The sequence below is a fragment of the Sinocyclocheilus anshuiensis genome, unplaced genomic scaffold, assembly GCF_001515605.1.
Source record: "Sinocyclocheilus anshuiensis isolate Anshui unplaced genomic scaffold, SAMN03320099.WGS_v1.1 scaffold928, whole genome shotgun sequence".
Taxonomy (NCBI): domain Eukaryota; kingdom Metazoa; phylum Chordata; class Actinopteri; order Cypriniformes; family Cyprinidae; genus Sinocyclocheilus; species Sinocyclocheilus anshuiensis.
Window position 1 is genome coordinate 387,444 of NW_015552531.1, and position 12,654 is coordinate 400,097.

The window sequence follows — 12,654 nt, forward strand, 5'->3', positions numbered from 1 at the left end:
CGCCTTCGCCCGAGCCCTGATTCACTTCCCCTGGCGCGCTGGTGCTTTCAGGACTCGTGCGGCAAAGCAGGTCACCGGTACAAGCACGAGATGTCTCCTTTACATGCAACCCTATAGCGGCTAATTCGGTTTTAAACACCCGGACTCGCGAAGAACAGCGATTCCGCACCATCCGAGAGCTTCATCTGGTCCGACTGAAGTCAGTCCAGCCTGCTTGGTGTATTACACGGATCAGTTCGGCGTCTGTATTCATGTTATTTCGGGCATTATATTGTTGAATATAACAGATAATCATGGCGAGTGACTCTCCTGCGAGGAGTCTGGATGAGATCGACCTGTCTGCTCTGCGGGTGAGTGGAGAGATACAGTGAGATGTTTTGACTTACAATGGGTGAAATATATTGTTCAGCATCTCGCCATTAATGATGGAGGGGAAATATGGGAGCTGATATTCATGCACCTAACCGAGAAACAGCTTAGAGATGTACGAACGGTTTTAGTATTATTATAAATATTGCATTATTAGATCTATGCTTATTTTAGACATAAGTAGAGATGTTTTATTATTAGAAATGTGAAATATATACATATTTTATAAAATATTTTTTAACACAAAGATGCACTATATGTTAGTCCACGAGCATCTGATGAAATTAGAAAAATTATTTTATTATTACTACACAATTCGTCTGGAGTTCTTGCTTATGCGGCTTGAATGTGTGAACAATAATTGAAACATCCGATTCAATAAACATCAGTCCTTCATTTTTATCCTTAATGTGACTGAGATGGCCCAAGTGAGTATGGTAATTTTGTTTGTCAGATTTGTGAGCAGTTTGTCGTTTTTTGCGTCATCCGCATTTTGCGTCTAAATGAAATTATAGCTGATACATACAGACTGTATCTGGTATTCATCCGCCACAACTGCCCTATGCTGTATGAGGCCTATAATAAATAGCAATGTGTGCATTGCAGACAGCTTCACTTCTTGTCCCCGCCATTATATGATAATGATATAGCCTACTATCAAGATGGTTCAGTGCCAAACATGTGCACGTATTGTGTTGAATATGTAGCGTCTGTCTGTCTTTTGTTCGGTCTGTTTGAGATGATTTCTCTGTGACATACATTCTCTGGCTGGGTGGTCAGAGCGGTGTGTGCTGGGCTGCTCTGGATCCTGCGAGCTCTGGGCTTCTCTGTGTGGTCTGGATGATGAGTTCCTTGGTTTTCGGATGCTCTGCTTGATGGGTACTTAGTTCCCCTTGCCCACCAACAGGAAAAATCACTGGCCCTTAAATCTGCTGGACTCAAACCAGGAGTTAACGTAGGAGTGCCAGGAGGCAGGATAAAATGCAGTTTCATATTTGTCTGAATCTGGCAAGACTTGGTCACATTTCAGTCTATTGTTTATTGGCAATAGCGCAGAGATGTATACAATCACAGCTCAGACAGAAGTCACATTCAAGACGAGCAGTTTTCTGTTGGTCAGCATAGCAAATTAATGTGACCAACTTGAAAATGTGTGACGTCTGCATTGGGAACTTTTTCAACCTCGTGCAGAAGTCCAGGTTGCACAGATTCAAATTGGAATGACTGGATTTCGCTGAGCAATGGAAAAGTACAAGGATCAGGAGGTGAGATAAAGTAAAATTTCAAATTCGTCTGATTCTAGAAAGATCAAAGGGGGGTGGTCATGCTAGACTTTGAGCATGCAAAATTATGAATTGCACTGTCTTCTGCATGACATCACGCTCTGCTGTGTCTTTTTTAAATACATAAATTCTACTTGGAGCTAGTAATAAATCCAAAATGCTAAAATATATAATGCACTCCACTTTCCTGCAACTCTGCAAACCTGCAGCTTTTAATTTTTTGCTCATGCTGTGACGTATCAATATTTTATTTGGGCACATGGCTTCACACTTTAACCAAACTTGAACCTTGGAACGCAGCAAGCGGAGAAACTTTTTTGCACAAGCTTGTGTTTCTTTCTGGTAACCTGCATTCATGTGCGAATGAATGGATTGAAAAGTGTACTATGGCTGCTCTTTTACGCATACAAAACTAAATAGCTCTCATTATAATCAATGAATATTTACGCAGTTTACATCGTGAAGGCCCAAAATGACATCCCATATGTTGCGTTTGAACTTTACGTTCCTCAAAAATCCAATCAGGCAGCAGATTCATAGAACCAAGGCTCTGCCTTATGTTTTTCTTTTTCAATAATCCGTTACACTTAGTTGTGCGTCAACATACAGAAGGAAAGATTTGTCACTACTTCTGTTTCATCACAACGTCAAATTACGTTGGATGTTAGAACATGTTTTCAAAACTTGTAATCAAAATTCTGCGGAAATGCTGGCCTGCTCTGTGCTGCTCTTTGTTTCAGACGCTCTAGTTTTTAGGCACTCTATATGATCTGTGCGGAGTCTCTGAATGCTGCAGTAGTGCTATTCCACACAGACAATGTGCTCCTGCTGTGGGCTTATGTTAGATCTGTTGAGTGAGATGACAGACTCTGATTGTAGGCATGTTAGTTATGCAACATGATCTTCTTACCTGTGCAGCTTGAGTCATGTCTGGACATGATTTGTGAGATAATCGGTTGATTGTGGGAAGCTGAGAGGGGTTTTACTCTATATTGCAATGTGAAGCAGTTTAGATTGCAGCTAACCTGTGACTGTTTACCATCACCTGAATGTTTTCAATGCCATTGCATCATATGGCTCAGAATTTACTGAAAACATTTTCAGACTTGTGCATTATGAATGGAAAGTTTCCTCTGAATTAGTCAGAGTTTTATCTGTCGTTTCGGTTTGGTTTGGTTGAACTGTGGAAACCACTCACCATGCCTGACTGCCGTCTTGAGTGACCATGTCTGTGTTTACATCGCTGTGTAGGCGTTTGGCATTTGAGACACTCTCTAGACTCAGAAACAGTACAGCGGCCCTCTCAAGCTTTCCCGTGTCTCTCCATGTTGAGGTATCTTTAATGCTTTTTTCCCCCTCACCCGCTACCCATGGGCAAAGCTATTTTCCTCATGTCTGCTCACGATCTCGCCACTCTCTCAGGATCTTTTGTGCTTAAAAATTAGGTCACCCAATACAGTGCGCATGGTCTTGCCTCACAGGGGAAGTGTATGCTTTGTTTCACTGACACAGATCTTGACAATGTGCTTGGTGCTACATATATAGCGCATGAGTCCCAGCAGATAGTTTTACTGAACTTTACATCACGTTAACCTTTGACAAGAACATTTATTTACCTTTGATTCGGTCATGATTTACTCATCCCCATGTCATTCCAAACCTATATGACTTTCCTCTGTGGAACATAAAATAAGATATTGGAAAAATGTTTTTTTTTGTGTGTGTGTAGTGTGTACTATGGAAGTAAATGGGGTCCAGTGTTGTTTTGGTCCCCACTGACAGTACAGAATATCATCTTTCATATTCAACAAAAATAAAACTAATTCAAAATATTAATAAATACTATAATAGCATATTATAAAATACTATTATAGCCTGTTAGCATAGCAAAATAGACACTATAATAGCATTTTAAATGAACCACAATGACTCTGAACCACAATCACTGGTGTCTCTGAGCAGTGCATTATGGAAGCATTCCATGTTGCCATTTGCATATTAATTTTACATAAGTGTGTGTGTGCATGTGTGTACATTCAACCTGTTTTGTCAGCATGGAAGAACTAACATATAGTTCCAGCCTCATGTTTTTCCCTGTGAATAATTAATAGGTAAAGGACTATTACATCCCAGAGTCATGTCAAGGGGGCGGGGGGAGTCCCAGCTGTAGATGTCAGCCAGTGTTTTTCGTCTTTTCCTTGTCTCATGATTCTGGCCAGCAGCATCCGCCTCTTGTGCTCCGGGGCTTAATAGAAGCACATATGAAAAGCTAATTCTTACCCTCCTGCAAGTGGGAAGATTATCAGTGCTGTTATCACCGAAGAGCAATCGTTCATCATAACCTCCTCATCACTGAGTAAATGTTGGTGAATGAATCACTGTAAAGAAGCAATAATGTGTTTATATGTGGGAGAAGTTTCCTTTAATGGAAATAATTTTTTGTTATGTTTTTCCCAGATTGAGCATGTTGTATGAATCAGTAAACCCAGTGTTTTTTTGTTATAGCGGTTTTGTTTGGTACAGAAAAATAATATTTCTTTGTTTTGGGTTGTACTTTTCTGCTTGGAAATATCTGTGGTATCTTGTAGTAATATTTCACCAAAAAAAGAAATTTCTGTTATCATTTCCTGACACATATGTTGTTCTAAACCCATATGTCTTTTTCTTCAGTAGAAGACGTTTAGCAGATTGTTGATGCTGCTGTTTCCATCTAATTAATTTGAATAAGAACTGTTCACTGAAAGGTTCTTTGGGGAACCAAAAATGGTTATTTTTTGGCATCGCTGCGAACACCATTTGGAACCTTTATTTTGTGTAATGAGTGCTCATATCTCATTTGCTCTTGGCCTCACTTGGTCATGTGACATGAGAGAGCCAATGACATGTGGCATCATTGATGGTTGATTCGAGAGGAAACATTTCCAATGAATATTGACTTGAAAGTTCACTTCCTTCCTCTCAAAATGCTGTTGGTTGTGACTTGATTGTGCATAGCTACTTCTAGCGCATTGACATCTACGGTCTTTTTTGAGCCCTGATCTTTCATTATATGGAAAAAAAAAACCCAGTCTGTTTTATGTTTCATGGAATAAAAGAAAGGAATATGGTTTTGGAAAGACATGAAAGTGAGGAAATGATGACTGGAATTTCATTTTTGCGTGAACTATTCCTTTACGCCTGGATTTTCTCACAGCTGGTGATTAATTACGTGGGGATTAACAAGAAATGTAATTACTAGTGTTGGATTACTGTATTGCCCCGGTCAGTGGGTTCCCCTCTCAGGTATATTGTTTTTTATCAGGCGCTCTGTTCTTGGCTGTGCCGAGCTGCAATGCTGTCATTCAACATGGCATGTCTAAACATGCTCTAACCTCCAATGGTCTTTCAGAAGATCCTTTGAAGACGGCTTTCAAATACAAACAGCACGGTCACATGGCTCTACACTATAGGGGTTTGTTTACATGCAACTTCTCCATTGGAGAGCTCAGATTAGTTTAGTTCAACTTACAACGACTCGGAGTGTACTAATACTAAAGACGGTTCAGGGCTTTGTTCTAGTTAATGTATTTTTTTGTTTAGTTATGTTCATACAAATCCCACACAACACATACTAGGTATAAATCGCATAAAGTTTTCACCTGAATTTGCTGTAAGTCATGCAAGTTTTACTAAAGAAGGACATTACATTGTACAAAACCAGAACTTCCAATTAAAAGCTTAAAGGGGTCATATGATGCAATTTCATTTTTTCCTTTCTCTTTGGAGTGTTACAAGCTCTTGGTGCATAAAGAAGATCTGTAAATTTGCAAAGACTAAAGTCTCAAATCCAAAGAGATATTCTTTATAAAAGTTAAGAGTCAGCCACACCTACCTAAAACGGCTCGTTCGAACAAGCCCTCACATATCTACCTCACTATGTGGGAAGATTTGCATAACGCCGCCCAAATGTTCACGCAAAGAAAGAAGGCGTAACTTTTATTCTCGCTGTAGTATTGTTGTTGCCGCTGCCGCCATGTCGTGAAGACGCTGTGTGCTTCCTTGTGAAAGCGAAACTACTTTGTTTGAAAATAATGTTATTTTTAGCAGCATCATATGACCCCTTTAACATTCAGCACTTCAGAGCTTTGCAGACGGGCCCCTTCCTTAGTGGTGTTTTCAAGAGATCAAGTGAATGGCCTCCCACTCAAAGAGTGGACCACTTAACTTATGGTCCTTATGGAATTGGCCCTGCCAAAATGCTAATGACACAGGTGGGGTTTAAAGCTTCAGTGTGACTGAAGCATGCTTTGATTCCATTTCGGGATTGCTATATACCGTGCCATTTCCATTATATTACTATGGTACCTTGTCCTCAAAACTACACTACTTCAGAAAAAGTAAAGTGGTAGTTTTATGCACAAAAAGCTCAGTTTTATGTCTGTTGCTTTATGAAATTTTTCTGAGAAATTCATATCACAATGCACAAGTTGCATTCTCAGTGTTATTGCAAACTTTACATAAGTGTTCTCTTTTAGGTCAACTACTTTTATGGCAGAGCAACAGTTTAAAAAGTAACTAACCGAGTTAAAATGTTTACCTGAATAACCTAAATACTGATTTAATGGCATTTGAAGCTAACTCGGTTGAATAATTGTTATTGTGACAGTAATGGAAGAATTCACATGAAGCATGAGGAACAAAACTGCACGCCCTCAGTGCATGAGCCAAGCCCTCATGTCTGCATTTGTGTAGAGTATGTTTCCGCCCTGTGAAGTTGCAAATATTCTGTTGGTTAAACTGGGAATTCTTAGACCCTGTAATTCATGTATCTCACACATTGGCGTTTAAAAGCAAGTCCTAGTAAATTCCTATTTTATCCATACAGAAATAAACATTTTTTAAAATAACACTTAAAAACCTTTTGAGATAGACCTACTATGAACTCCATTGTTACCTCGATTTTACCTGTGATTAGTAATTTTTTTTTACAATATTTTAGGAGTTTTTACTGTATTTTTCATCAAATCAATGCAGACTTGGTGAGCACAAGTAACTTTAAAAAAAAAAAATTTTTTTTGAAAATCTTACCAATCTCAAACTTTTCAATGGTGATGTAAATATTTTACTTTTGTAATTTTTTTTTAAATTTAATTGAATATTAAAAACATATTTTTACCTATTGACTAAATGATCGAATTTGATCAAATAAATGCAGCCTTGGTAAGCTGCATTCTTTCAAAAACATTTAAATATTATTTTGTTTTATATTAAACTAATAAAGAATATACTGTATATTGTAAAGCTTCAAATATATTGTCTTTTTAAAATATAGCCTAATGTTTATTTTATTCAGTTATATTACAGTACAAATTGTCCCTTTCTTATATTTTCTTTTTGTTTTGTTTTGTTTTGCGAATCATCAGCAATATTGTGAATCATCTCAAAGCTGTCTGGTTTGGTTCATAGCTTAGTTTATTAAAGTTTTTTTTAATCCCTATAGAGACAATAAAAGGAAAAAATACAGAGGGTGCTCCATTTGCACTGATGTGGACTGCTGGTGTACTCCGTCAATGTTAGCCTGATGCCTGAGGTGTCTTTTCATGAGAAATGTGAACTTGCTTGAAAAACAGTCTGACTCATTGTGTTATTTTCCTGTAATGGAAGCAACAGAAGTAATGGTGTATCATTTAAAACTGCTGAATGCCTGGAGAAACATGCGCCACTTTAAGCATCTTCTTATATCTTTACATTCGTAAGCAGAATGTGGTGGTCTCATTTTAGTCAGCAGTTTTCCCCCATGCCTGTCCATCTGTACGAATGTGTTTTGGAGACAAAACATTCTGTTTGAGAGGGCAAACGTCTCAAAGCATTCCCAAAATAGATGTTAAGCATATATACACCCTTCCTTTCTCCAGTGTGTTTCTCTGTAAAGAACTGTACATTTTCACGGTCTTATTTCAGGAACAAAGTGTCATGCAGGTACAGGCACATGCATGAGTTATGTTAGATAGATACGTGAGTGTTTATTTAAAAAAATATATATCACAGGAAGATGATGTTCCTGCAGGTACGGTGACGGTGCAGGTGTGTAATTTCGGGAAGCTCGTGTTCCATCGGGTCTCAGAGCAGCAGAGAGATTGATGGGGTTTCCACTCACAACCGGCAGCAGTGACGTTTAGAGTAAGGTCTCTGTCCGAACACCGAGTGCTGTGCTGACCTAATTCTTCCCACACTAAATCTGTGGCTGGGTGTTAAAAGTCAAGCTTGGTTTTAAAGAATCTGTGCTGACTATAACTGACTCTGTGTCATTCCACTTTAATTTACTGTAAATTCATGTTTATTTCCGGCTGTTCCAAGGCAGCATACTTCCTTCTGGCTGCAATTTATAATGCACCTGTCAGTTTGAGTATTTTGATTCTTGAGTCTGCAGATGTAAGAAAACAAAATTATTTCAGAAATAATTCCGAAAAGTACTTTAGGGGGGGTGGCTGTCATGGTATTAGATATTGTTACTGGAAAACGATATAAATACTAAATGTGAAAATGATTTTTGTATATTCAAAGGTAATCAAATAGTACTTCATGCACTACTGTTCAAATGTTTGGTGTTGGTAATATTTATAATGTTTTTGAAAGAAGTCTCTAATGCTTAACAGGACATAATTTATTTGATCAAAAATACAGTCAAAACAGTAATATTGTGAAATATCATAACAATTTAGAATAACTTTTCTATTTTAAAATGTAATTCATTCCTGTTATGACAAAGCTGAATTTTCAGCATCATTACTCCAGTCTTCAGTGTCACGTGATCCTTCAGAAATCATTCTAATATGCAAATTGTCTGCTCAGAACAATTCTTATCAATGTCAAAAACAGTTGTGCTGCTTACATTTTTGTGGAAACTGTGATGCACTTTTAAGGATTCTTTGATTAACAGATATTTAAAAAGAGCAGTTTTTATTTGATATATAAACCTTTTTTAACATTGTAAATGTCTTTACTTTCATTTTTATGTAATTAATGCATTCTTGCTAAATAAAAGTATTAATTTGCTTAAAAAAATCTTATTGACCCCAGACTTTTAAACGGTAGTGTATACCATGATACTGTATGGTTTCTGTATTTATGTACTAAGGTATTTAGAGCATTTAGCAGAAAAAGTGACAGCGACGGTGAATGTTTGAGAGTTAGTGGGAATACAGCGAATTGGATTTCCCAAAGTATATTGGACCTGCCTCCCTGAGATTCTCATTGGTCAAGAGTGTTGGTGCTGATATTGCACTTCAAGGCAGGGCCGTCGATAAGGGGTAACAAATGGACTTTTTCCGATTACACCTTTCTCCAAGATACCAATTATGGTAGTATCCAAATCCCACAGTATTACCACTGTTTTTTTGTAGTTACACACACCTTGTTCTTTCTGAACATTACATTAATTAAATTTATATTCACCTAAATAAACCTTAATCCATTGTAAATGTTCCGCCAGCTTCATCCCCTCGTTTTGTTTTAAGCGGTTATGCACATTTTTGTGAATTCACTGAACCATATTTCATAAATTACCCCTCTGGTGACAGGAATGGCAGCTATTGTCAGATTACCATGGCAACATGTCTCGCTTATTGTTCCAGGTGTATTGCATTATTTATTGGTCGTGCTTATTTTCATGAGCATCATGCTTGATGGAGCTGAATTGAACTCTGACAGTTCTGGTAACTGCTTTAGATTTATTAAATGAAAATGAAAAGTAAGAGTGATCTGATTTCAGTCTTGTTGGCTTTTTATATTCCCACCAACACATAATGTGGTTTGCCAGCACTTTTAAATAGAAACGGCACAGTCAGGTAGATATTATAGGTTCTTGTGCTAAAAATAACTTTAATAATTTCAACGTCAGGCATGATTGCAGACATTTCCAATAAGGCAGAATTTTCTGCATAATAGCACACTGTTAACTGATTATTGGTATGAAAATACTGAATATTATTTGCTTTGAGATTAGAAAAAAATTCTGGTAAAAAAAATTAAGTTGTTTTAATTTGCAGGAAATAGGACCTAATTTAGCCTCAGTGTTTGTTTCAAAATTCATTTTCTGGCTTTGGCTCACTGGATACCGTAATAGGTTTTTATGTTCAATGTGCAAACAGATTTAACTTTAATTGACATGCTTTGTTAAGTCTAATGACTGCAGTGTCAGCATTTATGATGACCTCAGTGTATACAGTATGTGTGATTCTCCTTGATGTTCAATGACAGGATAATGCAAGCTAATCTCCTCTTCTATTATTTTCTCCCCTCAGGACCCTGCGGGCATATTTGAGCTGGTGGAGCTTGTGGGAAATGGGACCTACGGACAAGTATATAAGGTAAATAATGGTGTCCGTTAAGTCAAATGTATGATTGGGTAGGTCTATCCAGTTCAGTCTCAGAAACATGTTTTGCATTTCCCTCAGCAGTTTGCTTCAAAGTTTTCCCTCTTCCTCCCTGAAAGATCTGCACTGACCTGTTAGTGTCTCAGCAGCTCTTGCGTTATACGTGTGGTATGTTCAGACGTGTCAAGACTCATGTGTGTGTCTTCCGAAACCTGCTCAAAAACTAGTGGGTGTGAGTCAGATGTTTCAATTGAAAAAATACTTAAGTGTGGTTTTGGACAGGGTGATTTGTTTGTAAGGCTTAGGTTTGCAAACAGCATTCAGGAAAATATAAGGTTTAAGTTGCTGATGGTGATTATGATACGTTTTGTACAGTTTGACATGGTCTAAACAGGTTGGCATGTTTTAACTTTTTTGGTTTGGCGTTTCTTTGAAGGTGAAGGTGAGAAGACTCTGGTCTTCATCCACAGCGGTCAGACGCTAATTTTGGGTATGATTGATGCATGCTGAGAGGAGAATACTATTGATCTTTTTATTTATTTTTTTTAAATGAAGAGATCATCAATCAAAGTGTCAGATTTGACGCTTGGAGACTGAAGTCACGAGAGGTGATGTAGGAGCAGTTAAGCAGTCTGTCAATCTGAACCGCTGTCATTATGCAATACTTTTAAAGGATTAGTTCACCCAAAAAAATGAAAATCCTGTCATTTACTGCCATTTACTCATCCTCATGTCATTCCGAACCCATATGACTATATTTTCTTCTGTGAGAAACAAGAAGAATTGGTAGAATATTTATACCGCTCTTTTCTGTACAATAAAAAAAAATACAAACTGATTAAAATTACAAATAAGCGCTGTAAAACTAGTCCATACAACTTGTATGCTATATTTCAAATCACCATATATGTCATAAGTCATATGATAGCTAACAGACAGAAATTCAAGTTGATAAGATAAGATTTTTTTTAAATGACTTTTTTCCATTTTAATATAATTTGTATTCTTTTGATGGCAAAGCTGAATTTTATCAGCCATTACTCCAGTTTTCAGGGTCATATGATCCTTCAGAAATCATTCTAATATGCTGATTGTCTTATTATAATTTTTTTCAGGATTTTTTTTTGTATCAAAAGGAAGTTCAAAATAACAGCTTTTAATTGCTTTTTTGTCGATTTTAATAAATTTAATGCATCCTTGCTGAATGAAATTATTAATTTCTTGGAAAAAAAAAAGAGAAAGAAAATCTTACTAACCCCAAAATTTATAGCAGAATATTCTACCCAACAACTCCTATTGTGTTCCACTAAAGTCATGTAGGTATGGGATTATATGAGAATGATATTTCAATTCTGGATAAACTAACCTTTTAACATTTGAGTAAGAATGTATTGTACATACATACAGAATTATTAGACAAATTAAGAAGTGAAAGAGGATGTGGTTGTGATTGTCGCTTTAAAGTCCTCGGAGAAAAGCCGCAGTTTGCAGAAGTTTTTGGCCTTGACATTGAGCTCTCTGTGCAGGTGCAGTCAGTATACTGAGAAAACTAGTAAGAGGTGTGATTCTGAGGTGTCGCCCACTTGTGAAGGTGTATGGAGGGGTCATATTCTATCAGGTGCTAGATTTTGTTTCCCTCAGTCTCACAAGATGAGAATGTTGTGATAGATTTTATCTCCTTTTTATGGAAAATGATGCATCACAGCAAAAGATGAACTCTTCTAATCAAACGGGCACCCTTCGTGTATAGTTAGCATGTGTTAATGAGAGTGAAAGAGAAATGGTGTGAAGAAGGGAGAAAAATGAAAAATCATGTGCGACAGTGGAATTAGCTAATTTGTCAACTGAATCGGGGCATAACTGTACTGTCATTTCTTATTAATTGAAGATTCATTACCAAGAATTCCTCTGCTCATAACCATGTTTTCTGAGTCAATCTCTGAGTTGTTACAGGATCTTGGTGTTCTTCAACAGGTTTTGTGACATGTATGTTAGCTTAAAGTCCATTTATATGCTACTGTACTCCTAAACATTGATACTTTTAGCTGACAGAGCTGGGCAGTAACTTGATTTCATGTAATCATGATTACGTAATCAGATTCCAAAAAATCAAGTACTCATAATTTGAGTATATTACATTTTTAAAGGGGTCATATGATGTTGCTAAAAAGAACATTATTTTGTGTATTTGGTGTAATGAAATGTGTTTATGCGGTTTAAAGTTAAAAAAACACATTATTTTCCACATACTGTACATTATTGTTTCTCCTCTATGCCCCGCCTTTTTGAAACGCGTCGATTTTTACAAAGCTCATCGGTCTGAAAAAGCGAGGTGTGCTGTGATTGGCCAGCTATCCAATGCGTTGTGATTGGCCGAATACCTCAAGCGTGAGACGGAAGTGTTACGCCCCTTGCCATACTGTGATGCCGTGTCCCGGCCGGAGCGATGATTCAAAAACATTAAAACCCATTACAAACGAGGCATTTGTTGCATCCAGTGGGGACATAATTACTGATTATAATGACTTATACTGTCTTTTTACGCGTTGCGTTGCATTGCATCGCGCCGCGTAAACATAAAACCCTGTCTGCATTTGTGATCAGAGAAATGACAAACAACAAGTGCTACTCTACACTGCCCAAAACTC

At 37.3% G+C, this 12,654-nt stretch overlaps 1 protein-coding gene across 1 annotated transcript in view; it reads left to right on the forward strand.

Annotated features, from left to right (window-relative positions):
* Positions 1-12,654, forward strand: part of tnikb (TRAF2 and NCK interacting kinase b) — a 62,711-nt gene continuing 50,057 nt past the window's right edge. Inside the window, exons 1-2 of the mRNA XM_016453900.1 lie at positions 1-350; positions 9,935-10,010. Coding sequence (XP_016309386.1) covers positions 294-350; positions 9,935-10,010 — 133 coding nt within the window. The 5' untranslated portion in view covers positions 1-293. The remainder of the gene's footprint in view (positions 351-9,934; positions 10,011-12,654) is intronic.